General features: G+C 55.2%; 1 protein-coding gene across 7 annotated transcripts in view; it reads left to right on the top strand.

Annotated features, from left to right (window-relative positions):
- The window catches only part of EHMT1 (euchromatic histone lysine methyltransferase 1), a 144,701-nt gene extending 118,656 nt beyond the window's left edge, over positions 1 to 26,045 (top strand). For 6 of the 7 annotated variants that reach the window (XM_060300067.2, XM_060300066.2, XM_030838130.3 and 3 more), the window contains exons 17-27: positions 1,807 to 1,908; positions 3,471 to 3,575; positions 9,397 to 9,551; positions 10,331 to 10,498; positions 10,612 to 10,756; positions 11,106 to 11,183; positions 12,126 to 12,241; positions 13,356 to 13,442; positions 13,864 to 13,942; positions 24,312 to 24,487; positions 24,614 to 26,045. In XM_060300067.2, coding sequence (XP_060156050.1) covers positions 1,807 to 1,908; positions 3,471 to 3,575; positions 9,397 to 9,551; positions 10,331 to 10,498; positions 10,612 to 10,756; positions 11,106 to 11,183; positions 12,126 to 12,241; positions 13,356 to 13,442; positions 13,864 to 13,942; positions 24,312 to 24,487; positions 24,614 to 24,788 — 1,386 coding nt within the window. In that variant the 3' untranslated portion in view covers positions 24,789 to 26,045. The remainder of the gene's footprint in view (positions 1 to 1,806; positions 1,909 to 3,470; positions 3,576 to 9,396; positions 9,552 to 10,330; positions 10,499 to 10,611; positions 10,757 to 11,105; positions 11,184 to 12,125; positions 12,242 to 13,355; positions 13,443 to 13,863; positions 13,943 to 24,311; positions 24,488 to 24,613) is intronic. The other variant, XM_030838127.3, reaches the window with a different exon arrangement.
- The last annotated feature ends 1,421 nt before the right edge of the window (positions 26,046 to 27,466 follow it).

The raw sequence follows: 27,466 nt of genomic DNA, 5'->3' as shown, positions 1-27,466 counted from the left end.
GCATTTGAAACGACGGAGGCCAGGAGACAATGGAGTGATATTCTTATTGTGCTCAAAGGGAAGAAAAAAACCTCAAAAAAATTGTCAGCCCAGAATGCTACAGCCAGTAAAAGCGTCCTTCAGAAAGCACTTGTGAAATAAAACATTTTCAGGTACACAAAAGCTGATAGGACTTACCAGCAGGTTTACACTAAAGCTTGTGGGAGGAAAATCCCGTTCTTGGGGAATGAAAATACTAGAAATGGTAAATACTTGTTTTCTTTAAGTTTCTTAAAAGACAAAGGCTGCTTAAAGCAAGAAGAATATTGTAAGATGGAGTTTACATAAACTTGGAAGTGAGACAGGACAGCGGGAGCACAGGGGGAGCCAGTGGTGGATGTGAGCAGGGTCCTCGGGTTTTAGTTCTTTCCTGGGAGGGAATAAGTACTGACCTAAGTGGATGGGAAAGTTGAAGCTTGTGATCCCTACAGAACATTAAGGCAATAATTTCAAAGAAGTATAGCTTTCAGGAAAACTTTTTAAAAAGCTAGTAGAAGAAGTAAAACGGAATGTTAAAAAATACTTGTGTAACTAAAAAGCAGGAAAAGAGGACTAGAAACAGGTAGGACAAATAGGAAGGTGGTCATCTAACCCTAAAACCGTGTCGTAATTACATCCAGTGTCAGAGGATGAAGCCCTCCAGCCAAGGGCAGACGTTTGTCTGAGCCAGTGAGCAGGCGAGAACCAGCTCTGCTTCCCTGGAGAACACACGCTAACACGCGGACCAGGCTTGAGTGAGCAGGGTCAGGGCACACGTCAGGCACGTGGCAAACAGAAGAATCAAACACAAAAGGCAAAATTACAGAACTTTTGGAGGTTAAGAGGGAAGATTAGCTTTGTGATTCCAGCGTCGGGAAAGATTTCTTCAACAAGACAAAAGTACAAAAATGATTGATAAAGTCAAATGCATTAGAATTCAGAATTTCTGGTCAACAAAAGATGTCACAAGGTACATGACGGGCAGCTACAACCGGGAGAGGGTTTTGCAGCCAGAGGGCATCAGGGCCTCCTACAGATGAAAGAAAGTAACCGGAAGCAATGGGTGAGGAAGGTGACCAGGCAGTTCCCTGGAGAGATGTGTGACCGGGATATGCCGGGAAGGCGCCTGCCTTTCAAGCCCCCAAGACACCCCATTCCCTGGCCGTAGAATCCCGTGAAGCCCACAGCTGAGCCCACCTGGGGGAGCAGCACATGCGTGTCATGGTTGGGGGGGGGGTCTCGGTGTTGGGGGACCCCGTGGGCAACTCTTGCACGAGGAATCCGGGAAATGTATTGCAATGTTTGGTGAATATTGGTGAAAAACGAGTCTTCCTCGACCAAATGCACAAACTGGGCTAGTTTTACATCAGTTGACATAAGTGAACTAGTGCTATGTGTTCTCTACAAAGTGAAATCTCCAAACCATAATGTTGAACTAAATGTGAATTGCAGACAGGTATATGATATGTTATTTATAGACAATTTAAAAACATAAAACCGTCATTTGTGGATACACACACGTAGCAAAAGTATCGAGCGGTGTCAGCATAATAGCCGTTGCATTCGGACTGGCGATCTGGAAGGAGCCTTTTTGTTGAGATGGTTCAGTTAACGTGGCACCCTTAGTGTCCTTGAGAAGATGGAGCTAAAACCCATCTAGGAGGTGTGCCCGGCGGCCAGCGGACGCAACCTGGAGGTGGTCAGCCGCCGTGACAAGTGTCAGGCTGCACGGCGAGCTTGCCCCATCACGCTGTGATTTCTCGGGACCTAAATGCATTTGTGTTGCAGGACGCAGAGGGCTCCACCTGTTTGCACCTGGCTGCCAAGAAAGGTCACTATGATGTGGTTCAGTACCTGCTGTCCAATGGGCAGATGGACGTCAACTGTCAGGTAAACCACCTCCTCCACTCGTGACGGCACCTGACGGGCTGGCCAGAGGTGTGGTCCTCCTTCGTGGTGATCCTGGCCCCTTCCACCCTCCGAGGCACCCCACCCCCCACCCCTGCCAGGTCCTGGAAGGCCTGGCCTCATCCTCCGCCCCCGTCCACCTCCCTCCTGGCCTGCCCACTGGCCGCTCACCAAGCTCTGTGCCGCTGCCCAGCTGCAGGCTTGTCCTGAGGTGTCCGCCTGGGCTGCCCTGGTCTCCATGTGGCCTGTGTTCAGATGCTGCTACTTGAGCAGGGTCTCTGGCCTCCTGTGTGCCGTGCCACCTCCGTGGCAGCTCATCGTCCCTCCCAGCACTGGCCACTGTTGGACATTCCACCTCCTTCCCTGTGTGTTTGCTTCTTGTCCCCCTGCTGTCAGGACCCCGGCGTGGCGTTTCTGTAACCTGCAGTGCCTGGTTACAGAGCAGGTCCCGTGCGTGTCTGCTGAGCGAGTGCGTGGCTGGGGATAGCCAATGAGGGTGGGGCCTTCTAACTCACCAGGGGCCCCTCCTGTCCTCCGAGACCCGCTTCCGCTCCCTAGGACCCCGCCCGCCCATGACTTGAAGCTCTGGGATGACCATCTCCCATCACAGCCCGCCCCCTCATCTTCTGGCCCAGCCATTGCTGCTAACCCAGCTCACGTGCCCACCACCCTGGCTGTGGGACCCTCCCAGACGGACCAGAAATGCAGCTCCCTGCAGTGTGGTTTTTCCAACCTCTGTTCTAGTGGGGTCCACGGGCCCCCTTCCCCTGTTTTGGTTTTTTATCTCCCACTCGGTCGGGTTTTGTGAGTTTCTTCCCCCAGGCTGGGCTGTGTTGCCCCTGCCGTGTCCCCAGTGCCCATGGTAGGCCTGCAGGGACCATCTCTCTTTAGTCATGGAGGCCGTGTGCATCCACCAGGAAAATGTGGCGACTGGAAAGTGGAGAATGTTGTGCTAGAGTGTTTGCAGAGTAGGAACTGGCACCGTAATACTCGTTTCCTAAGAGTCGCCTCTGGGGTAGAGCGGCACACAGCCAGCTCATCACAGCCATGGTCCAGCCTGCAGGGGGTTCAGCCCTGGTGAGCTTCTGCTCCGGCCCTTAAAGAAGAGGCTGGGACTTTTCATGGCCTCCATTCATCTCTGGGCCTGATGTCCATCCGTCTGTCTGTCTGTAGTTCTTGGCTGTTGCTCCTGCTTCGTGCATGGAGTCTGTCCTGGGACCAGAAGGGTGGGCAGGTGCGTCCCGGTCAGTGCTTCCTGCCAGCCGGGCACGGACTCTGCAGCTGGGTCTGCTCCGTGGCCTTCAGGCCTTTTTCTTAGGTGACGCTGTCATGTGTGCACAGGTGTGTCGAGTTGCCCGGTGGGCCCTGCCTGCTCGCTGGGATCCCCAGGCAGCGCTCTGAGCCTCAGTTTCCTCCAACAAAATGGGGACTCAGGCTGGCTCCCGCCCCCTGGGGCCTCCTTGCAGGTCCCGTGTGATGAGGTGCCTCACGTCTTGTGTCTCGAGGAGCTGTGATGGATGTTTGTTTCTTTCTTTTGAAATCAGGATGATGGCGGCTGGACGCCCATGATTTGGGCCACTGAGTATAAGCACGTGGACCTTGTGAAACTGCTGCTGTCCAAGGGGTCTGACATCAACATCCGGGACAACGTGAGTCTCCCCCGGGAGGCGGACCCTGGAGGACTGGGGACGGGTGTGTTGGGTGGCAGCGTCCTAGCACCTGCCTGTGGCTCTGACCTCTTCCCCTTGAGTCGCCAGCCATGTGTTGACCCAGTGCGGTTTCCAGTGGTTATCTTGTGTGTCAGCCAGCTGCTGGATGTGAACCGAGGGGCACAGTTCCCTGAGACCTGTCCCTCGGGCAGAGCTGCATTTTTAGAGGTCTTTAGAGACACTGACTCCCATGTCTGTGGTGACGTCCGAGGCCCCAGGGCTCACCCCACTCCTGGGCCAAGGTCGGGGGACTCGCCAGTCCCTCTGGGTACAGCCCCCTGCTGTGTATCAGTGGAGCTGTTTGGTCACAGGCAGCACCAGGCGCATCTGATGAACTCAAAGGGGAATTTCTCGGGCGGGCTTCAGGGACCCACAGCACCGGGGCGGTGGTAGGGCTGGCAGAGTTGGGGGGCTGCTCTGGCACGAGCCCTTGTGCTGCTTCCCAGGCGGAGGGACAGGGCTCCTGGGACACAGACAGGGTGTGGCCTGTGGAGCTGTGTCCACCTTTACAGCGTTACCCAAGCCATAAGTAGGAAGTCTAGCCACACGCTCGTTAAACTGATACTGGAATAAGGCAGGAAGGCATGCCCACCCCTCAGTTCGGAGCCCTTAGTGGACTGTTTGAAGAAAGGATGGGAGCAGTGGCTGGTCGGTCCTCCTGGCTGCTCCGTGTGAGGACCCTCCCACACCCAGGAAACAGGAGCAGCAGCTCCCAGCCGAGGGCCAGGCACAGCTGGTTGGGGACGTCTTTGCCGACTCCACAGAGCTGGGCCCTGGGACGAGAGCAGCTGAGGGCCGGGAAGCCCTGGGGGCTTCAGGTGAGGGTGGCGCGGAGGGAGGCGACAAGGTCCGGGGAAGCTACAGCACACGGCAGGCAGTCACGCTCTGCCTTGTTCCTCGAGGGATGGGGTCGTGGTTTGGAGCAGCCTCGGCCCTGGGTGCTTGGGCGGGACTGGACCGTCTGGGCCCATGGGCAGCGCACGGCCTCGCAGCATCCAGCAGTGTAGGCTCTGGTTGTTCTGAGGGATTGGAAGAACTGATTGAGTCGTGTGTTTGTTATTTATATGATGAAACAGCGTCATTGTTTTATTTCAATAGCTTCATTGAAGTATGGCTGGCAGACTGTGCTATTAAAGTGTACAATTAGATAAATTCTAACCCCAGCCACCATCACACAACCAGGACAGTGGATGTCACTTACCCCTCGGTTTCCTCCTGTGCCTCCTAACCAGCCCCCCTTAACCAGACGTGACCAGCCCACCTGCTTCCTGTCGCGGCCTCGCTTCTCGTAGTCCCATCTGAGCGTGGGCCCCCCTCCCTTTCTGTTGCTGCGAGAGGCCGTCCGCTTGCTTGTCCTGCGCCTGTGGATCATGGCCGGGCTCCCTGGTGGGGCTGTGGCCTTCCTGCTCAGGCGCTGCCACTCCTGTGGGTGCAGCCGTTTCCAGGGTAGGAGGGTCTGGTTCCTTTCCGGTGTCCCCAGCACTTAATGTAGTCGGCCTTACCTTCTTTGGTGAAGGGTCTGTTCAGGTCTTTTGCTCGTTTATTACTGGATTGTTTGGCTTCTTATTCTCTAGTTTGGAGAGTTTTTGTGTATTCTGGATACAAGTCTTTTACCAGATAATGTGTCTCATAAATCCTAGCCATTGTCTTTGGAGGAGCACATGTTTCTAATTTTGGTGAAGTCCAGTTTATCAGTTACTTTTTGTATGAATCATGTGAATTCACTGCCAAACCCATGACCCTAGAGACTGTCTGTGTTTCGATCGCAGTCCCTTAGGTTTAGGTGTTAATGTCCACGCGTGGTGTGAGGTAGGGACCAGGCTCTTTCTTCTGGTGTGTGGACCTCTGGCTACTCCAGCAGTGTGTTTAGAAAGCAGCCTTTCTCCCTAGATTGGCTTTGCCCTGTGGCCGGACTCAGTCCTCTGGGTCTTGACCTGGGGTCTGTCTTAGTGCTGGGGTCGTGCTCTCTTGTTGAATGCAGCTTCAGGACCTGTAAGGAGAACCTTCCAGTATTAGCTTCCATTTCTCCCTTCCCAGCTTTATGCTGTTCCTCTTGTGCATTTTACTAAATAAACACCACAGTAGTGTTGTTTATTTAAACAACGGTGACCTTTGGAAAAAGCTATAATAATCCTGGCGTGTCAGCTCCCGTGGTCACCTCTTCCTCAGGTCCGTCCATCCACTGCTGTTTGCTTCTGTGCGTCTCACGTCCGTTAGCATTTCCTGCTGTGCTGGGCGGCTTGTGATGGATTCTTTCAGCTTTTTAATGCCTGCGAAGTCCTTACTTTCCTTCACTTTTTTTTTTTTTTTTAATTATTTTTGGCTGCATTGGGTCTTTGTTGCTGCGCGCGGGCTTCCTCTAGTTGTGGAGAAGGGGGGGCTACTCTTTGTTGTGGTGCGCGGGCTTCTCATTATGGTGCTTGTCTTGTTGCGGAGCACAGGCTCTAGGCGCATGGGCTTCAGTAGCTGTGTCATGTGAGCTCAGTAGTTGTGGCTCACGGACTCTAGAGCGCAGGCTCAGTAGTTGTGGCGCACGGGCTTAGTTGCTCCATGGCGTGTGGGTTCTTCCTGGACCAGGGCTCAAACCTGTGTCCCCTGCATTGGCAGGTGGATTCCCAACCACTTCGCCACCAAGGAAGCCCTTTTCCTTCACTTTTGAAAGGTATTTTGCTGGATATAGAATTGTAACTTGAGAGTTTTTAATTTCAGTACCTGAAACATTCTGCTTTCCTGAGTTCTCACTCGATGCATTTCTAGTGAGAAAGTCTTGGTGGCATCCTTGTCTTCATTTCTCTGTATGTACCACGTCTTTTTTCTTTCAGGTGCTTTTAAGATCGTCTCTTTATCACTGGAGTTCAGCAGTTTGATTATGAGGTGGCTGGTGCTATGTGTGTGCACAAGTGCGCTTAGGCTTCGTGGAGCCCCTTGGGTCTGTGGGTGTGGGGTTTCATCAAGCTGGAAATTTCCTAGTCATTTTTTCCAGTGCTGCCTCTGCCCCTACTCCACTTCTCGAGGCCCCAGGTCCGCGTGTGCCAGGGGGCTTGAAGTTGTTCCACGGCTCACTGAAGCGCTTTTCATTTTCTGAAATTATTTTTACACTCTGGATTTCTGCTCAGCTGGTTTTATTGCTCTGTGTTCAAGCTCACTAGCCTTTTCCTCCACAGCGTCTGTTAAGCTGTTAATTCCATCCAGCGTGCTTTCACGTCAGTCATCATGGTTTTCAGTTCTGAACATTCTGCTTGGGTCTTCTTGGTATTTTCTGAAATGTGTCTCTCCTGAACACACAGTTATTCCAGCTGCTTTGATGCCCTCGTTTGCTGGTCTGTGTCAGTTCTGGGTTTGATTCGTTGGTTTTGCTCCCCATTGTGGGTCACGTTTCCTGCGTCTTTGCACTCCTGGTAACCTTGCGCTGGACACGAGACGTTGCGAATTTACCTTGCTGGGAATTTCTGTGTTCCTGGAACTGTTGTGAGCCTTACTCTGGGTGCAGCAAAGTGACCTAGGAATGGTCTGGTCATCTTGGGTTTCACTTTCTAGGTTTGTTAGGTGGTCTGAGCAGGTCTCGGCCCGAGGCTGCTCATCCCCCCTGTGTGGGGCCAGTGCTGAGCCCTCTACACCTGGCCTCAGGGGTGTGTCCTCCTGGAGGTCCAGGTTTGGAGCGTACAGCCCTCCAGAGGCCTCTTTCCCAGCCCCACAGCCTGCTCTGCAGCCCTGGCTGCCCTGGCCTGGAGCCCGAGAGGAACAGTGAGCAGGTGGCCACAGGCCCCCTTTTGCTCCTCTCGGGGGCTCAGCCTTTCACTGCCTGGTGTCCAGTTCTTCCCTTGCTCCTCTCGGGGGGGCAGCCTTTCACTGCCTGGTGTCCAGTTCTTCCCTTGCTCCTCTCGGGGGGGCAGCCTTTCACTGCCTGGTGTCCAGTTCTTGAAAACTGTTATTGCACACGTTTTGACTGTTCTGTCTTACTCTGGTTCTTTCAGGTGTGGAGGGGGGTAAACCCAGTGTGGTCCCTCTCGCCCCGTCTTTGCTGGAAGCCCCATCAGATGTGTAGGCCTGTCGTAACGTAGCTGGTGGACCTCAGAGAGGCTGGGAGATGGCACAGTCCCCCCGGCAGGAGGGCTTAGGGGCCTGGGAAGTTCTCAGAACCTAATTCTGGTGATAAAGTCACAAATCGTTCTGATGAAGGAAAGAGAAAAGAGGCCCCTCAGGAGACTGCAGTTTCACCTAGGAGCTTGCAGATGTGCAGAAGGTGGAAGCCGGAGGGTAGAGAGCTTCTGAGAGTAATGCCCAGGAGGGGAGGCCAGACAAGCCCCAGCTTTTCAGGACACCCCGGGGCTGACGGCAGGGCCAGCCCTTAGTTTTCTCCGTTGGAAACAGACCGATGATGTCGAGGGTGACAGACACAGACCACTTAGCTCCTGCTTCGCTTCTGTCTTTCCTGAAGTTGGTTAAGCTGGAGGCGTGGGATGTACGCGGGTGTTGGGATGGGGCGCTGGGCAGTGCAGGGGGTGGCCCGGTCGCCCGGAAGTGCTGCGCCCCTTGGTGGTGTGGGCGGCGCCCCAGGGCCCAGGCTGCGCTTTGGTCCCGGTGGTTCCCAAGGGGTCGGCTGTGTGAGCCAAGCACACTCCCTGCCCGCGGAGCAGAAAGAACAGGCAGCAGCGGCCCCATCTCTGAGGCTAACTCAGAGAAAGAGAACTGCTACAGCGTCACTGGTTACGTCCCTGAGGGAGGAAGGGAGACGGGGGGGGGGCTGGTGAGCAAGGGAGCGGGGGTGGGGGGTTGGGTGCTGCTCCTTGGGCGGCTGGGCTCCTGGGCTGTCCAGCCGGCCGCGTGGGCGGGCGTGGCTCTCCTCGCGCTGTGTCCCCAGTGTGGCAGGTCGAATGTACGGTGGTTCTTGTTTAGACGTTTTCTTGTCTTTAGGGTTATTCTTCACTGTTATCTTATGTAAGTTGTTTTTATTTCCCTTCTCTTTCCACGTGTATTTGTTCAAAATTGTAGTCTTCCTAAGAAGAAACATTGTAGCCCTCTGATAGACAATGTGAGAGTTCTGTCATCGCGTATGTGATCTACGCCTGGGAGAGCATATATTTCACATATGGCGCAAATATTTTGCGAAGTCTTCTTTGCGTCATTTAAAGTTTTTAGTTTTTCATGAAATAAAATTTTTAATTCATCAAATTTGTCTTTTTCAAATCTTTTTTTTTACTCCCCCCAACACTCTCAAAGAGCCCGGCGACAGGCCCGCAGGCGCTGCTGCCCGGCCTGCAAGGCCGACGGTTCCCGAGGCTCTTTTTCAAATCTTGTACAAGTATTACTCTATCCTGCAATCATAACTGTGTTCCAGAGTCAATATAATTTAAAAAATAAACTATCCCTAGATGTTATATTACTTAACGTGTCGTGTTTAGGGTGGTCTAATTGAGGTTGATGTTTTCTCCTATTTTTAACATATTCTGTACTGTGATAATGTACTTTTTTTTTTTTTTTTTGTATGCGGGCCTCCCACTGCTGTGGCCTCTCCTGCTGCGGAGCACAGGCTCAGCGGCCATGGCTCATGGGCCCAGCCGCTCCACGGCATGTGGGATCTTCCCGGACCGGGGCACGAACCCGTGTCCCCGGCATCGGCAGGCGGACTCTCAACCACTGCGCCACCAGGGAAGCCCGATAATGTACTTTTATAACGAAAACAAGACAAAATGGAAAGGAAGCCTCTGTCGGGTGGGCCGCGCCGCCCCCTCGGCCTCACGTGCTTGTGTCTTCCGTGCAGGAGGAGAACATCTGCCTGCACTGGGCGGCCTTCTCGGGCTGCGTGGACATCGCTGAGATCCTGCTGGCCGCCAGGTGCGACCTCCACGCCGTGAACATCCATGGAGACTCGCCCCTGCACATCGCCGCCAGGGAGGACCGCTACGCCTGTGTCGTGTGAGTGGCTCCGGGTGCTCTGGGGACTTTCTGTGGCGGACGAGGCTCTTCTGTTCACGCCTGCAGTCAGCGTGGCTTCGGGAGGATCGTGGTGAAAATCCCCAAATACGCAGGTCACACGTGGAGCGGAGCCCCGTCCTAACACCTCTGCTCGGGGCCAGAGGAGCGGCACCCACGGGAGGGCTGGCGGGCCAGCTGGGAGCCCACCACCACCACCGGAAGCCCCTCCTGCATCACTTTTGCCCGTTGCCGTCAGGTCCAGAGCCTTTGCTCTGCTCCTGGCGGTAGCTCAGGGAGGAGTGGCCCCCACTTCTCATCTCATGGGGGCCTGGGACTAGGGGATGCCCCTGTGGTGGGGCCCTCGGCCTCTCAGATAGGGACCTTGGGGGCACAGGGCTCTGGCGCACCATCTGGCCCTGACTGGGTCAGGCCTCGGATTGCCTAGTGGGCGTTAACTGAGTACGTGGCCGGCTAGGCATTGCTGCCCTTTTCATCCTGAGGGTGCCTTTGAACGGAAAAGCCAAGAAAAATCAACTACCATCCCTAGTTATTTACATGCTCTTCCCTTCGAGGAAAAGGAGAACTTTTGACAGTAAACGGGGGAGAAGAGTAATGATGTCTGTCCGTGGTGAGCAGAAGCACCGGCCGGTGAGCTGGTTCATCTGAAAGCGGATGCCGTTTCCTCCTTATTTTTACTGATCGTTGTCATCGTGCGAAGCTCATCCTTGTATCTTTTGACTTAAGATCTGAATGTTCTGTGTACTTGCGTTTCCCTCCAGCCTCTTCCTGTCCCGGGACTCCGACGTCACACTGAAGAATAAGGAGGGGGAGACGCCCCTGCAGTGCGCCAGTCTCAACTCGCAGGTGTGGAGCGCCCTGCAGATGAGCCAGGCGCTGCGCGATGCAGCCCCTGACAGGCCTGCCCTGGTGGAGAAGACGGTGAGCAGGTGAGGAGCACGAGGCAGGGCCTGCCTCCGGGCGGGGTTGAGGGTCGGAGCGGAAGCCTCTCTGGGCTGGGCCAGGGCTCACCGGGAAAGCTGACGGCCCCTTCCTGCGGCAGAGACATCGCTCGGGGCTATGAGCGAATCCCCATACCGTGTGTCAACGGTGTGGACAGCGAGCCGTGCCCCAGCAACTATAAGTACGTGTCTCAGAACTGTGTGACGTCCCCCATGAACATCGACAGGAACATTACCCACCTGCAGGTCAGCGGTGGGGGGGCCCTGCTGTGGGATGTTGCCTCTGCGGCCCCCAGAGCAGCCTGGGCAGCGGGGAGGGGTGCCCTCAGGGCCGCAGTGGCTCTGCCCTGGTCTTTCCCCTCCTGGGGCTGTGCCCACCCAGTGTCTGAGCCTCCTTTCCTCCTTTGGGTCCCTCCCCAGCCCCTCCTGCGAGCCCCCGAGGCCTCGTGCCTGAGCGTTCTCTCCACACCCTCCTTCCTGAGGGGCTGCACGCCCCCCGTGTCCTCAAGAGTCAGAATTTTGAGGATTGTCACTGGAGTTGTGAACAGCACTGGGGGGCGGGGCGGGGCTCCGTCTGACACGCCCCTCCCTCCAGTACTGCGTGTGCATCGACGACTGCTCCTCCAGCAACTGCATGTGCGGCCAGCTGAGCATGCGCTGCTGGTACGACAAGGTGAGCCTGCGTGGGGGCCTGGCTGGGGAGGAGCGACAGAGGCCACCAGGGGATAGGGGCAGGACCGAGGCCGGGTACTGGGGATGGAGCCAGCATTCTCTGTGGGCCCTGGGGGTGGCCAGAGGGAACTGACTGGGCGGCAGAGGTGGCCATCCCTGAGCCTGGCCTGGAGGGAGCCGAGGAGAGAAGGGCTCCCAAGGCCGGTTTCTGAGACGAGAGCCCTCCCTGGCTTTGGTTTGGGGAGTTCAGGGTGTCCTGGAATGGAGAGGGCACACAGGCCCGGCATGGAGGCCACTGGCACAGAGTCAACATTACAGCAAAGGGGGCGTCAAGAGTGTCGTCCAAACAAGAGGCTCAGGTGTCGTGGGCAGGACTGGCGGGGCTCAGGTCTCCTGGTGTTTCCTGCGAAGCCTGGCCGTGCTGAGTGGGGGCAAGTTCTTTAACTGTTCAGAGCAGCCACTGGAGCTGGCAGGGCCTCGGACGCGGCTGCACGGCCTGGGCTCAGCCCAGCGTCTCTGCTGCATCTCGGGTGTCGGACAGCAAAGCGGTGACAGGTCCCTCGGGAGCTGGGGGTTTGCAGAGTGGCAGGTGGTGCTGGCAGGGGGTCCAGGCTGGAGGCTGCAGAGCAGGAGTCCAGGGGCCCACGAGCTGATGGCCTCAGGGAGGCTGAGAGAGGATGACGGGGATGGGGGGAGGTCGACTGGGGCAGAGAGGCTGGCCACAGTCAGGGACCAGGGAGAGCTGTCCCAGAGGTTTCCAAAAGCCATGTAGATTCCTGGCCAGAGACTTTGCGTGGCCTTGGACAAAGCCTGAGCGTGTGGCCTTACCCTGTCCTCCCAGGTGTGGAGTTTGGCCAGAAACCATGCTTTCTGGGGCGGTGTTTTGATTTGAGGAGGCATGTTGGTGTCAGTTACTTAGCCCTCGCTACGCGTCTGTCCGCAGGATGGCCGGCTCCTGCCCGAGTTCAACATGGCGGAGCCGCCCCTGCTCTTCGAGTGCAACCACGCCTGCTCCTGCTGGAGGACCTGCCGGAACCGCGTCGTGCAAAACGGCCTCAGGTGAGGTGCCGCGGGCTGGCGCCAGGGTCTCCGTGGTAAAGTTTGAAAGCAGTCAAGTCCCTTGGGCAGCTCTCTAGTTTCACGTGTGTGTCCACAAACGGGAGCAGCGTGTGTTTAGCGTGTGTGTGTTTGCACGTGGAGGTGGCTTTCTCGGAGCCCTCGGCCTCTGCTGATGTTATAGAGGTTGACGTAAAGAGCGGAAGCCTTCCATGTTTCCTACCCGCTCAGACTTGGGTTCAGGTCAGACGGCCCGAAGGCAAGAGGCAGGCTTGCCAAGAGCTGTGTGGTCCAAGCTCACGAGGTCCTGATCTGGTGTGAACACTCATGTGCTTCCCTCATACCCACGTACTGAGTCTCATGTAAAACATGTTGCCACTTGGTACTCGGGCACTCGGTTCACTGACCACCCAGAGCCAGACCCTGGGGTTCTGGTCATGAAACTTCCCTCCGTGAACATGCTCGAGAGTTGGAAAATCAAAGGTTACGAGGGAGGATTTGTATCCTATGTAAGTTTATACGGTATCTTGGGGTCTATTAATATCAGTGTAACCTTACAGCACTTGTGACCAGCCCATACTTCTGTGTCCTGGCGTGTGGCAGAAAGGCCTTGGGTGTGAGGACAGACACGCCACTGGACACACAAATGGCTGGCGGGATGCCCTAGCTCTCGGGGCCTGGGAGGGGCCCCGCAGCTGCCCCCAGGGGCCAGCTCAGCCCTGTGGTTGGCACGCTGCCCGAGCTCGCCTGCGTTGCAGCCTGGGACCAGCGGGCCTGCTAATAACCCCTTTGGTCCTCGTCACACGTTGGCGATGAGGGCACTGAGGCTCAGGGAGGGCCGGGGGCCGTGTTCCACGCGCTGACCTCAGGCTGGTGTCTGAGGTTCCCCTGCCTCCTGAGGGTGTGAAGGACGCTGTGAGTGGCGCCTTGGTGCAGGGGCGCGGTTGGGGTGGGGTAACTCTAGGTGTCACTGCTGCATTGCATGCGAAGTTCTAACGCATCTCCAGACGTGAAAGTTGTATTTTCTGTGTTTTTTACTCCTGTCACTTGTGTGGTAACATGAGTGTGAGCTGAGTGTGGTGGAACGTGGCCGTGAGTGGCTGATCCTGTTTTCCAGGACGAGGCTGCAGCTCTATCGGACGCAGAACATGGGCTGGGGCGTGCGGTCCCTGCAGGACATCCCACTGGGCACCTTTGTTTGCGAGTAAGTGAGGGCCCGGTCAGCCCAGGGCTGCTGCTGTCACGTGGGAGGGTGCGACTAGGAGTGCACACTGGCCAGTGGGGGGCCCCACGCTCACCGGGGAGGGGCTGCCTGGGCCTGGCTGTGTGCTCACGCTGCGGGCAGCCCCCGCCCACCTCTGCGTTTCTGCCTGCACTTTCTCACCAGCTCATAACTTATTTCAGAAGATCCATCAGCACTTCATGACGTGTAGGGGATGATCATTTTGGACCCCTGGTCAGATAGAGGGTTTCTGTGTCATCATTTTCTGGGACCCGGATGAAGTCCCTGTTCAGTCACAGGCAGAATTCTCAGTCATGTGGGCTCTGTCAGGGCCCCTGTGCCCTGCGTCTGGGTCCTGGGGGACATGCGCCTGTCACGTTTTCGTCTGCCTCCGCCTCCGCAGGTATGTCGGGGAGCTCATCTCTGACTCGGAAGCTGACGTGCGTGAGGAAGATTCTTACCTCTTTGACCTTGACAACAAGGTAACGCGTCCTGAGGGGTTGGGCGTAGAGCTGATGGGACTGTGCCACGTGGAGGGGCCTGCTGGCGGGGCCCGGGCTGGTAAGGAGGCTCGCCCGCCAGACTGGCGCTGGGTCCCTGATCCCAGAGGTCCTGAGCTTGCCCAGCGAGCCTCGCGTGAGAGTGTGGGACCTCGGACATGTCCCTCCAGCCTCTGAGCCCCACCTTCCTTCTCAGCAAGGGTGAGGACCGCCAAGAGGCTCGGGGGCCATGTGCACGGGGGTCGAGCCTTCGAGTGGAGTGAGGGTCACACTTGTGAACAGGGTGGGTGCGTCTCTCTGTGACCCCGGTGCCCTCCCAGGTGTGGGTAGAAGAGCTGGACCCTGGCTTCATCCGCTCCGGGCCCTGGTTCCCAGGGCAGTTTCTGAGCCATCGCAGGCTGCCCTGTCCTGCCTTGTCCTGGCTCCCAGGGTTGCTCCTTAATTCAAAAATTGCTGACTTCAGACCTTCTAAGAACTCGCCATCGCTGCCAGTGGGAGGGAGTTCAGGTGGAGGCGGGGAAACAAGTACTCTGTTCCCCGCAGCAGCTGCGAGACCCCTGAACAGCCACCTGTAGGTCGGGTGAAGCCAGGCGCTCCCCTTCCCGTGCCTGCCACTCTTGGCTGTGTCTTCAGAGCGCCCTGCTCATCGCCTGACCCCGCGCTGCCCCTGCAGCCACACCCTAAGGGGTCAGCATTTGTGAGACAAGTGTCTGGAAGAGGAGCCTGTGTTCCTGGAGGTTGCAGCCTGGGGCGCGGCTCTAGCCCAGGGCCGTGGGGCCAGGCCTTCCCCATGGCACCGCGGCCATCTGCCCGGCCTGTGCGCGCGTGCGCGTGTGTGTGTGGCGGGGGGGGGGCACTGCAGCCGGGCCGGGTTTCCTGCCCACCTGTGTCTGCTGAGCAGTTGGCCTCTTACTGGTTTGCAGCAGTTCTCTCCATGTTCTGGATCAGTGCTCTTTCCTGACGTTTGACTTGCAGATATCTTCCCTCTGTGGCTTGTTTACTTCCTGACGATGTCTTTTAATGAACAGAAGTTCTTATTTTTACTCTCCTCCAACTTTGCAGTCTTTTTCTGTGTACAGGTGGGTTTCTATAACGCCCAAGACAAGTCTTTCCAAAACCCAGCTCACAAAGATATACATTTATATTGTTTCCCAGAAGGTGCTGAAGGGGGTCAAGCTTTATTTTTTTCCCTGTATTGACATCTGTGTGACGGAGCACCATTTGTTGAAAAGATTGTCCTTTCCCCACCCCTCAGCAGTGCAGATTTTGTCATATATCAGGTGTCTGCGAGACCTTGGATTGGCCTCTGTCTGCCGACTGCCTTGGGCAGCCTGTACCGTATTAGTTATCCTAGTTTACCTCCCCTTACCTTGGGGTTCTTGGGAGTGTCTGCTCTTCTTGGTCTCTCAAAGTTTCCGTATAAGTTTTAAAATCAGCTTGACAAGTTCCGCAAAACTCCTGTAGGGATTTGATTGCATAGCATTGAACCTGTGAGCCAGATTAGATCATGGCATCGAACCTGTAAACCTCATTAGGGATCATAGTATTGACCCGTGAACCAGGTTAGGATCAGAGCACTGACCTGTGAACCAGGATAGGGTCAGAGCATTGACCTGTGAACCCGTTAGGGTCAGAGCATTGACCTGTGAACCAGTTAGGGTCAGAGCACTGACCTGTAAACCAGGATAGGGGCAGAGCTTTGAACCTGTGAATCCAGTTAGGGTCACACCATTGACCTGTGAACCAGTTAGGCTCAGAGCACTGACCTGTGAATCCGGTTAGGGTCATAGCGTTGACCTGTGATGGTTCGCTGGGCCATCTGCTCCTTCCCGTTGGGAGTGGTGACCCAGATAGCCGTGCGGGGCTGTGTGCTGGCCTGCGGGTGGACCCGCTGGTTCTGGGTTTTATGGCCAGGAGTGCACCTGCGGTGGATTTTCAGGCTTGACTTCTGTGGATGTGAGTCTTTGTTTCTCTCGGTAAATTCTTGGGGGTGGAATTACTGCCGTCTGGTGAGTGTTCACTTACTGACTTTAGAAGAAACGGCAAACAGTTTCCGGAGGGCTTGTTCCCCCCACACTCGCCAGCAGGAAAGGGCAGCTCAGACACTAATTTTGATGCCCCGTGATGGCAGCATCTTTTTTTTTAAATAATTTTTATTGGAGTATAGTTGCTTTACCATGTTGTGTTTCTGCTGTACAGCAAAGTGAATCAGCTATACATATACATATATCGCCTTTTTTTTGGATTTCCTTCCCATTTAGGTCACCACAGAGCACTGAGTAGAGCTCCCTGTGCTATACAGTAGGTTCTCATTAGTTATCTATCTTATACACAGTAGTGTATGTATGTCAATCCCAATCTCCCAGTTCATCCCACCCTCCCTTCCCCCCCTTGGGGTCCATATGTTTGTTCTCTACATCTGTGTCTCCATTTCTGCTTTGCAAATAAGTTCATCTGTACCATTTTTCTAGATTCCACATATAAGCAGTATTATATGATATGTTTTTCTGACTTACTTCACTCTGTGTGAGTCTTTGGGTCCACCCACATCTCTGCAAATGACACTATTTCGTTCCTTTTTATGGCTGAGTAATGTTCCACTGTATGCACCACATCTTCATTACATGGCAGTGTCTCTTCACAGCTTAGTGGCTTCCTTACATCCTCGTTCGTGGAGAAGTTTTAAAAATGTATTGTGTGTTGTTCCGTCGGGCCGCTTGTCGTAAGAGCTCTTCACAAGCCCTGAACGGTACCCTTTGTCCAACGTGTGTTGTGAGTATTTCCCTCCTGCCTTTCCTTCCTCTTCACAGAACAGAAAACGTTTTTAATGGTTTAGTGCTTTATGTGTCCTAAGAAATCTTTGCTGCAAGGTTGTGAAGATTTTCTCTTTTCTCTAGAATTTTTGTATTTTAGCAAAATTACATTTAGATCTATGATCTGTTTCAAGAACTTTTGTATATGGTTTGTTTTTTTCGCTTAACATATTTTTTTTGGTGAGATCACTTAAGTTCTATTCTCTTAGCAAATTTCGGCTGTACAAAACAGTGTCATCAACTGTAGTCACCATGTTATACATTTGATCCTCAGACCTTTTTCATTTTATAAATTTACTGTCTCCCTGTTTCCCCCACTCCTCACCCCCTGGCAACCCCTATTCTACTCGGTTTCCATGAAAGTTTGCCTTAAAAAAAATAGTAAGAGGCCACATAAAGTGACACCATGCCGTCTTTGTCATTTGCTGGCTTATCTCAGATGATGCCCTTGAGGTTCATCCATATTGTCCCAAATGGCAGGATTGCCTTTTTTTTTTAAGGCTGAATAGTATTCCACTGTATGTGTGTGCCACATTTTCTTATCCATTAATGGACACTTGGTTATTTCCGTATCTTGGCTGCTGTGAATAATGCTGCAGTGGACATGCGGGAGCAGATATCTCTTCAAGGTTGTGGTTTTGTTTCCTTCGTAAATGTCCTGGAGTGGGATCGCTGGATCACACGGTAGTTCTGTTTTCACCTTCTTGAGGAAGCTTCATCCACACTGTTGTCCACAGTGGCCGCACCGATTTACCTCCCCCCCGCAGTGCACCGAGGGCTCCCTTTTCTCCACACCCTCGCCAGTGCTTCTTGTCTTTTTGATGACGTCATTCTGACAGGTGTGAGGTGATTAATCATTGTGGTTTTGATGTGCATTTCTCTGATGATTAGTGATGTGGAGCATCTTTTCATGTACCTGTTGGCCATCTGTGTGTCTTCTTTGGAAAGATGATTATTCAGTTCCTCTGCCCATTTTTTAAATTGGCTTTTTTTTTTTTGCTACTGAGTTGTGTGAGTTCTTTATATATTTTGGATAATAACCCCTTATCAGACACATGGTTTGCAAATATTTTCTCCCATTCGGTAGCTGCCTTTTTCTTTCTTTTTTGCCGCACGTCTCGGCTTACAGGATCTTAGTTCCCCGACCAGGGAGTGAACCTGGGCCTATGGCAGTGAAAGCGCTGAGTCCTAACCCGTGGACCACCAGGGAACACCTGGTACCTGCTTTTTCATTTTGTTGATGGTTTCCTTTGCTGTGCAGAAGCTTTTTAGTTCAGTGTAGTCCACTTGTTTACTTTTGCTTTTGTTGTCTTTGCTTTTGGTGTCAAATCCAAAAAATCATTCAAGACCAATATCAAAGGGCTTCCCACCTCTGTTTTCTTCTAGAAGTCTCACGGTTTCAGGTCTCACGTTTTGCATTGATTTTTGTTTTTGGTGTGAGATAGGGGTTGAGGGTCCCTTTTGTCCATGTGAATGTAGAGTCTCTACTTGCACTATTGAAAGTAGGTCTGTCTGGACTATGTTTTTTTCCTTTGATTTATTTGCCAATCCGTAACCTACATCACTCTGTCCCGATCACAGGCACACCTCGGAGATGCTGCGGGTTCAGTTCCAGACCAGCAACACAGTGAATATTACAGTAGAGCGTATTACAGTACACACTTTTTTTTTTTTTTGGTCCCAGTGCATCTAAAAGTCATGTTTATACTATAGGCTATTAAGTGTACAATAGCATTATCTTATAAAAATAATGTATATACCTTAATCAAAAGATGCTTTATTGCTAAAAAATGCTAACCATCATCTGAGCCTTCAGCGGGTCATAGTAGTAACATCAAAGGTCACTGACCACAGATACCGTAACAAATACAGTAGTACTGAAAACGTTTAAAATACTACGAGAATTACCAGAATGTGACGGAGACAGGAAGTAAGCAGATACTGTTGGAAGAATGGAGCCCGCAGACGCACTGGATGCGGTGTCTGCAAAGTTCAGCAAACCAAGGTGCGCCGGTACGGCTGTGAGACTAAACCCTGAAACCAGGTCGCGTTGTGCTCAGACCCTGTTTCCTCCAAAAGCCGTTTCACCTTTTCTGTGTCCTTTGCATTTCCCTGTAGATTCTGGAATCAGGGCATCAGTCCAGGAAGCCGCGGCCGGAGCCCTGCTGGGGTTGCCTCCCGTTTGTTGCTGAGTTTAGGGCGTCGGCGTCTGCACAGCGTTAGGTCTCCTGGTCCCTGGTGTTGCGTCCAGGTGTCCGCAGAGCTTGCGGGCTCTCAGGGTGTAGATCTTACCCATGTTCCCTTAAGTTTATTCCCAAGTATCCCATGCTCTTATGCTTTCGTAAACAGTGTTGCTGTCACTTCGTTGTCTGAGTGTTGCTAGGATATGGAAATACTTGGGTTTTTGTATACCGACCTTGCTAAATCCACTTGTTAATTCCAGTAGCTTTTTTGACGATTCTCTAGGATTTTCTGTATGCATAACTGTGTCATGTGTGAGTAAAGACAGCTCTACTTCTTCCTTGCCCTTCTGAGTCTGTGCTGAGAGCCTGGCTGGGGTCTCAGCAGTGGGAGGGGACAGCCTTGCCTGTCTCTGTCAAGGGAGAAGCATTCATTCTTTGAACACTAAGTGTGATGTGAGCTGTGAGCTTTTTGTAGATGCCCTCGTAGAAGTGTTCTGGTGCTGACTTGTTTACTGAGGCCTAATTTATATGCAGGAAATTCACCCATTTATGTGTCCAGCTCTGTTGGTTTTGACAGGCGTCTCCTTGTTCCTGCCCCATCAGTGATCTCAGGGTCCTCTGCTCAGGGTCACCCAGGCCGTCCAGGCGTGGTCCGGCTGCGTCTTTTCTGGACCTTGGACCTCGGAGTCCTCGGGCTCACATGCTGGTTGTCAGAACGCAAGTTCTTGGCTGCAGGACTGAGGTCCAGCCGGGGCTCTGTCTGCTCCCAGGGGCCCCAAGCACACAGCCCCCTTCTTGAAGGCCAGCAGGAGAACCATGCACGGTGTGATGTGATCGCGGGAGTGGCTTTCGTGAGAAGCGAGTCACAGGTTGCCCAGGGGGTGGGGTTCTGTGAGCGAGCGAGGCTGGGGTGAGCACCACTGCACCGAGATTTGCAGACCAGCTCTCGGGGACACCCGGCCCCTCTGTCCCTGCCGTTTGCCGTTTCCAGAATGTCGTACGGGTGGATTCCCACGGCACATGGCCTCTGGGTCTGGCCCTCTCCCTGGTGGAGGGAACCTCTGGGGGCTCGTCTGCGGTGTCACGTGTTTGTGTTGGTTGGGTCATCACTGCTCCGTCGTGTGGATACCCCTCAGGCTGCTCCTCCATCCACCGCAGACGCACTTGGGCTGTTTCCAGGTGTTGGCGGTTAGCGCAGCTTTTGAGAGCATTCATGTCAGGCTTTGGGTGGATGTGTCCTCATCCCCTGGGGCCGCGTGGTGGTGACTGGCAGCTTCATGGGAGGCTCGGCCATGTCCCTGGCACACGTGTCCCAAGCATCTGGAGAATCCTGGCAGGAGGGCAGGTCCAGTGCTGGCTGCTCCTTTGTGGTGGGGAGCAGGGTCCTGGTGTTGGACCATTTCAGTGCTCTTGTAAATGGCATTTTTTCCCCTGATTTAGTTGCTTGACACATAGAAATAGTTACTTTTTTCTAACTAATTTTTTTTTTTTTTTTTTTTGCTGTACGCGGGCCTCTCACTGTTGTGGCCTCTCCCATTGCGGAGCACAGGCTCCGGACACGCAGGCTCAGCGGCCATGGCTCACGGGCCCAGCCACTCCGCAGCATGTGGGATCTTCCCGGACCGGGGCACGAACCTGTGTCCCCTGCATCGGCAGGCGGACTCTCAACCACTGCACCACCAGAGAAGCCCCCAACTAACTTTTAACTCTGTGACCTGTTAAACTCACTGACTAGATGTAGCATTTATTTGTGAGTTCTCTTCTCAGTGGACACGATCGTGTCATCAGCACACGGTCCCCTCCCGGCCGGGCCGCTGTGCCTGCCTTGGTGGAGAAAAGCTTCCAGAACCCAGGCTCCCACGGGCGCTGGTGCTCAGAGCTCTGTCCCTAGTCCACCAAGAGTGACCTGGATTGACGTTAGGCTGTGTTCAGTGTTTTTCTGCATCTGCTGAAATGCCCCTACAATCTCTCTTGTACTTACTGTAGTAACATGGTGGATAATCTGATTTTATGGGCCATTGTTGGGCCATCATTACTGGTTTGTAATCTCACGCCTGCTTCAGCACGGGGCGTTGTGCTGCCGGTGGTCGGCCTGCACTGGCCCATAGGCTGGCCTGCATGTGTCCCCAGAGCCTGCCCCCGACCATCTGGCACCGCTAGCATCTGTGCCTGTGGGTCTGTGTCTAGTGTCTGGGGGTTTCCTGCTTATTTTCATTCTGTTTGCCCATTGCCCCTTGTTCCTGATGAGTTTTTGTTTGGGTTCCAAACTCTGTATTTGCAAACCTGCCTGAAGAAATGCATTGAGGCTTCAGAGCCCTCATCTGGAATCACTCGGTCCATTTGTGGGAACGAGGGTGGTTCGGGGCTGAGCTGCAGCCGCCAGCCTCTCCGAGTCTCGCCCAGCCTCCCCTGCAGTGACCCTCGCCCTGGGGTGCAGCCCTCAGGGTCCCACCTGTAGCAAGGAAGGTTCGCAGGGCCCTAGCCCCCCGGCCTCATGCCCGCTGTGCAGCACAGCTAGGAACGCCAGCCGCTGAGCTCGACCCCCGTGGAGGAGCCTTCCCGGAGCGTCCGCTCCTTCACGAGGCGTTTTCTTTGTTGCTTTTTCTGAAATGTTCTGTCAGGCTGTCTCGAGTCTCCGCAGACCAGGCAGCTTGCCTGACCACAGGTCGGCGCTCTGATTCTCACCAACATCCTTTGACAGATGGGGCATGTGCGGACGCTGTCCAGGGAGGGGCGGAGGGGGCGTTCCTGGGGGCCCCAAGGGGGCCCCACACAGGCCTCTCCATGTTCCCCGCTTACCTGTCTGGGAGGAGCTTTCTGTCTCCAGACTGCTCTGGCTGGTGCTTCTGTAAGAACACTGCAGATTCCAAGCCCATTTCTTAATTATCAGATTCTAAGACGTGGAGTTACCCTGTCTGATTGCTGTGCTTGTTTCTCAGCTCCTCCCCTGAGCAGCTCCTGGACCCCTGCCAGCCCCTGGCCCCCATAGGGACATCTCTCCAATGGCCACCCTCTCTCCTCCCGTTGCTGCGACCGCTGCCTTTGACCCCTGGCCTTTCCGTCTCTTCAGCCCCGCACACCGGGCTGTGCCCCCGGGAGGGTCCTGGCAACCCGAGTGCCGCTGACTCTGGGCCCTCAGCCCCGGCCCCCAGCTGTGTGGGTCTCCTGCTTGCTCTGGTCCACTCCTCCTGGGCCCGAGCAGGTAGCCCTCTTCAGTCTTACCCCATGGGTCTTTCGTTCTGGGCACGTAAAAAGCCACGGATGCAGCACGTCCCCCGGCCGTTCCAGCTCAGGCCTGTGTGTCCCCGAGTGTTGGCATGTCAGAGTGCCCATACCCACTGGGCCATCTGCCCGTGCCTCGCTCCCCCACCCACCATTTGAGGCATCAGGAAACTTTCCGGTTCTGCCTTCCAGGTATTTCCTGGGTCTGATCACCTGTCCTCATGCTGCTGAGTCTGTCCCTCTCCTTGCTGTTCTGAAACCTTCCAAACACCTGCTCTGTCCCCATCTCCTCCCGCTTCAAGCCTCTTCTCGAGTCCCCTGGTTAACCCGGGTGCCCTCACGCCCTCAGCCTCTCAGAGTCACGATGTGGGTGGCTCGTGTGGGCGTGGGGCTCCCTCCCCACAGTATTTTTGCCTCAGAACCAGGTGTGGGTGGTTTCTGGATCAGAGAAGCTTTAAAAAGGCAGCACATACATCTGAAAGGACGCATCTTAAAGACCGAGAAAGGCTGCTTGTCGCAGGAGGGACGCAGGGTCCTCATAGAGGGGAATGGTCAGGTCTTCAGGATGGGTGGCCCCCGCTCGGTGCAGGCCGGTGACCAAGGGCTCAGGACGTAACTCCTGGGAAGTGTGGGCAGCATGGCGGGGGCCCAGGGCCAGGGGCCAGTGGGCAGAACCCCCTCTTGTCCCCCAGGAAGCCTTGGTGTCCCTGGGGGGCCACCTGTGGGTCCTGCAGGCTCTGGGCGGGGTCTCCATGCAGGACCCTTACAGGGACTCCCCTTAGGGACCCAGGGGGGAGGGGGTGTCTGGGCCGCCTCGCGCCCCTGGGTGGTAGAGGCGGTGTCCGCAGGGCCCTTCGCTGCTTGGGGTCCAGCCCCGGGCCTCCTTCCTTCGTCACACGGGCACCTGCTTCTCACCCACCCCTTTCTGCTGCTCCTTTAGTCTCTTGTTCAGCTTAGGAAAAAAGAAAAGAGAAAAAGTGAAAACATGTTTCACTTCCTCCAAGGATTTCTTACTCTTGTCTTTATGGATAAAGACACAGAAAGGGGGAGAAAATCAGTATAGTTGAGGCTCTTCCCTGGCCCCGGCCCCCTGGCCGCTGGCGTGAGGGTCAGACCGCAGTGGCCGACGGCATGGTGGTGCTCCGGGGGGTCTGCTTGCTGCTCGCTCAGGGGTTCGGTTCTGGGTGGGTGTCCTCGCCGCGTGGCCCCTCTGACTTTGGGTCGATCTTGTGCTCTGGATCCTTCCAGAGAAAACTCTTTCCCACGGCTCGGATGGTTAGACCAGGCCCCTTTCTCACGGTCAGCTCAGCCCCTTCTGCCCTGTGTTGTTACCGCGGCAGCAATGCCAGAGGCATGGTTGGGACCCCGGTCCCGGGGCTCCTCTCTGTCCTGAAGGGTCTGTGGTTTTCTGAGTCCCCTCGTGAGCGACCTGGCAGCTTCCCTCCCGCTGTCCCACTGCCCCTCAGCCCCTCAGCTCCCAAGCAACTCTGCCCCGCTGCCCCTCTGCCCCGCTGCCCCCTGCCTCTCTGCCCCCCCTGTCCCTCTGCCCCTCTGTCCCTCTACACCTCTGCTCCTCTGTCCCTCTAGCCCTCTACTCCTCTGTCCCTCTACTCCTCTGCCCCTCTGCCCCTCTGTCACTCTGCCTCCCGTCCCTCTGTCTCCTGTCCCTCTGCTCCTCTGCTCCCCTGTCCCTCTGCCCTCCGTCCCTCTGTCTCTCCGCCCCCCGTCCCTCTGCCCCCCGTCCCCGTGTCCCTCTGCCCCTCTGTTCCCCTTTCCCGTCTGTCCTCCTGCCCAGTGCCCCCTGCATCTCCCACTCCTGCTAAGTTGTATCCCTGCTTCTCCATCACCAGGTCCCTGGGGAGTTGTGCTGCCCAGTGGTCCTTACAGGACCATGTGGCCCCTTAGCCACCCCACGTGGTTCCCATAATGCTGTCCTCCTCTGTCCTGGTGCTGACAGCATCAGAGCGTCGGATGGAACGGTGCCAGCCACATAGATTATCCATGTTTGTGCTCGTTTTCACCCCTGGAGTTGAAGCCCCAGGAGGGAGGGGGAGGAGAGGGTGGCGTCCGCTGCGTGGCAGTGGCGGTGCCCACGCCTGCCCTCCTGGGACGCTCAGTGCGTGTCTCCCCCAGGATGGAGAGCTGTACTGCATCGATGCGCGTTTCTATGGCAACGTCAGCCGCTTCATCAACCACCACTGCGAGCCCAACCTGGTGCCTGTGCGCGTCTTCATGTCCCACCAGGACCTGCGCTTCCCCAGGATCGCCTTCTTCAGCACCCGCCTGATCGAGGCCGGGGAGCAGCTGGGGTAGGTGCCCGCCAGGCGCACGCGCTACCTGCCCCAGACTGGACGGCTCGGGCGGGGCTCGGTGGGCCCGGCTCCCGGGAGGTGCTGGTGGGCCCGGACCCCCACCCAGCTCTGTTCTCCCCCCAGGTTTGACTACGGGGAGCGCTTCTGGGACATCAAAGGCAAGCTGTTCAGCTGCCGCTGTGGCTCCCCCAAGTGCCGGCACTCCAGCGCCGCCCTGGCCCAGCGGCAGGCCGGCGCCCAGGCCGCCCAGGAGGACGGGCTGCCCGACACCAGCTCCTCCCCCGCCGACCCGCTATGAGAGAGAGCCACGGCCTGGGCGCCCAAGCGGATGCCGTTCACGCTGCGGTTCGGGGAGAAAAGGAGAAGCGCACACGACGACGTCTGAGGTCCCAGCCTGGTGCTGGCGGGGCTGGGCTGCGCGGTGGGCGCTCTGGGACTCTGCACTGGTGTCGCCCGTGAGTTTCTGATGGTGATTTTGTCGTTTCCACGTTTCTCGTTTCCCCTCTGCTCTCCGTCGTTCCTGTCCCACCGCTGGGCTTGTGGGCAGTGTCCTGTCGACCCAGACCCCTCCGTGTGGCCCCGCCAAAGCCACCGTCACCCACCCGCAGCCCGAGGGGCTGGTGCCGGCTCCTGGGGCCGCGCAGACCCTGTCCCCACCTCTCCTGAGAGGTCAGGGCCGAGCTGCCACTGACCTTGGAGAAAACGTGGGTTTGCTTTTTAAAGAAATCCTATATCTAGTCCTATATACCAGACCTCTAACGTGTTTCTTTTCGAGGAAGCGGTCTGGGGGTGCAGGAGGGCCACGGCCCACGGAGGACCCACACCTGTCCTGCGAGTGCCGTGAGGCCGGTACCTTCTGTTGATTTCTAAGCCACACGCTCTGATGATGAATAAACTGATTTATTTTCTACCATTATTGGACATTAGGACAAACAAAAAATAAAAAACAGAAAACACAGACAACGGTGCTGATTCTGGTGTGGTTTCTACTCACCATGTGAAAATAAACTATCAACTGTATAAAGAGAACAAAGTGATTTTAGAATAAAATGCAGGAGAAAACTTTTTTTAATATGTTAGTCTTGTAGTGTGAATAAATTTGCCATCACCTTTTGTGTGATGGCCTGCCAGGTCATATACTTTTTTTTGGCATATACTTTTTTAAATACTGTAATTAGTGCAGTAACAGTGGGTTTTTTTGTGCGACTCTTCTAAAACATTCATAATGCAGTCATGTTTATTTTTTCTGTTGAAATGTTTTTGACAAGTTCTAAGAGCAGTCTTTTGGCTCAGACCATTTCTTGTTCTGTTTTCAATGAAATCAATAAAAAAAAAAAAAAGAAGTACTTTAAATGAGGTTTCATCATGGTATCATGTTTCAACTGGTTTCTGCAAAATACCTGTGTTTCCCTTGGGGTGCGGTGCTCGTGGGGTCCCACACGGCCCCGGGGACCAGTGGGCAGGCCCAGCCCTGTGCCGAGTCTGAGAAGGTGGACCTGACACCCCCACTCATCCCTGCGGAGAGGACGCGGCCCGCCCCTCCCCAGGCAGCCTGTGCGTGCGTGTGCCTGTGCGTGTGCGTGGGGGGCACGTCTGTGTGTGCCAAGCTCTCTGGAGGCTGACGGAGGTCTGGAATCAGATCTGTGTCTGGACGTGGTAAGGCTGGGCCCTCTCCTCCTGCCGGAACCTCCAGTCCCAAAACTCGTCGGGAGCCTCCGAACACAAGAAGCAGCTTGAACGCTCTATTTTTTATACACAGACGTCATTCAGTTAGACATTTTCAGACATTTATCCAGAACCTGCATTTTGCAAACAGCGCGAACAGGGTGCCTTCCCTGTGGACGTGGATAAGGCCCGATGTGCGGAGCCAGGAGCCTGAGCTGTGACTGGTCCGCCCGAAGAGCCCTTTCTGCCCGGAGGACTTGGGCTGGGTCCTCAGGGCTCACTGCCTTTCTCTTCTGAGGGCAACAGGACCACAGGAGGGGCTGTGCTGGCGGGGAGGGCCCACCTGCAGCTGGTTTTCAGGCCCTGAGACCCGCCAGCCCTGTGTGCCTTCCCCCAGCCCAGCCCTCGGGCTCCAAGCCCAGGGGACTGCAGCGGACGAAGGTCCCTGTGTGTTGGCGGTCCACCTGTTATGTGCTGGGCCAGTGCTGGTGTCCAAACAACTGTCTGTTGAATCAAGACAGTCTAGTTGCAAACCTTTAGGGTGCTGGGGAGGTCTGTGGGGTGAGGGCCCCCACGAGGTGCCGTCTCGGCAGTGGGTGCTGGGCTGCTTCCTTTGTCAGCCTGTCCTGGGGGCTGTGTGGTGCTCCCCCACCAATCCTGCTGGCAGGCCTGGGGGATGGGCCTGGGTCTCTGTTCCATGGGACGCTGACTGCAGGTATGAGGCTCTGAAGGGCTGGCCGGTGGGTGGGAGGCAGGCCAGGGGACTCCCACGGTGGCGGAGCACACGTGGCTGGAGCGTGAGGGTCTCACCCGGCTGTACTTACTCCTCAAAGGCAAACCTGTCACCGCCTCCCGCCTGCCTGGGGGTGTCCCCCGCCCTGCCAACTTTGGACAGTGGGCCACTCCCAGCCACTCTTCCTGACAGCTGCATCCGTTTCCACGGGGCCGGAAAGAATTCTGAGCGTCATCTTTTTCTACTTGTGCAATTACCCTCTTAGAGAAGAGACCAAAGGGCACTGCAGAGTCACATTTTGGAATCTGTCGCCAAAACCCCATTCCTAAGACGTGCGCTGATTTCTGCCTCCTCGAAGAGGGTGAATTTCCCCACGTCCAGCACTGAGCACTGTCGGACTTCTTTTTCTAATGTCTAGAGGAAAAATGATCAGTGTGCTACTTCACACTTGTTTGGTTACTGATAAACGCGAATGTCTGTCTTATTTATTACAGGTGGGGCTTTCCTCCTGTGTGAATTGCCTTGTAAAATTTTACTGTGTTGTTTATATTTCTCTTATTGATTTGTATGGGCTCTTT

This window comes from Globicephala melas, chromosome 6, assembly GCF_963455315.2.
Source record: "Globicephala melas chromosome 6, mGloMel1.2, whole genome shotgun sequence".
NCBI lineage: Eukaryota > Metazoa > Chordata > Mammalia > Artiodactyla > Delphinidae > Globicephala > Globicephala melas.
Note: the sequence above shows the minus strand (reverse complement) of the source record. Positions and strands in the feature narration are given on the sequence as shown.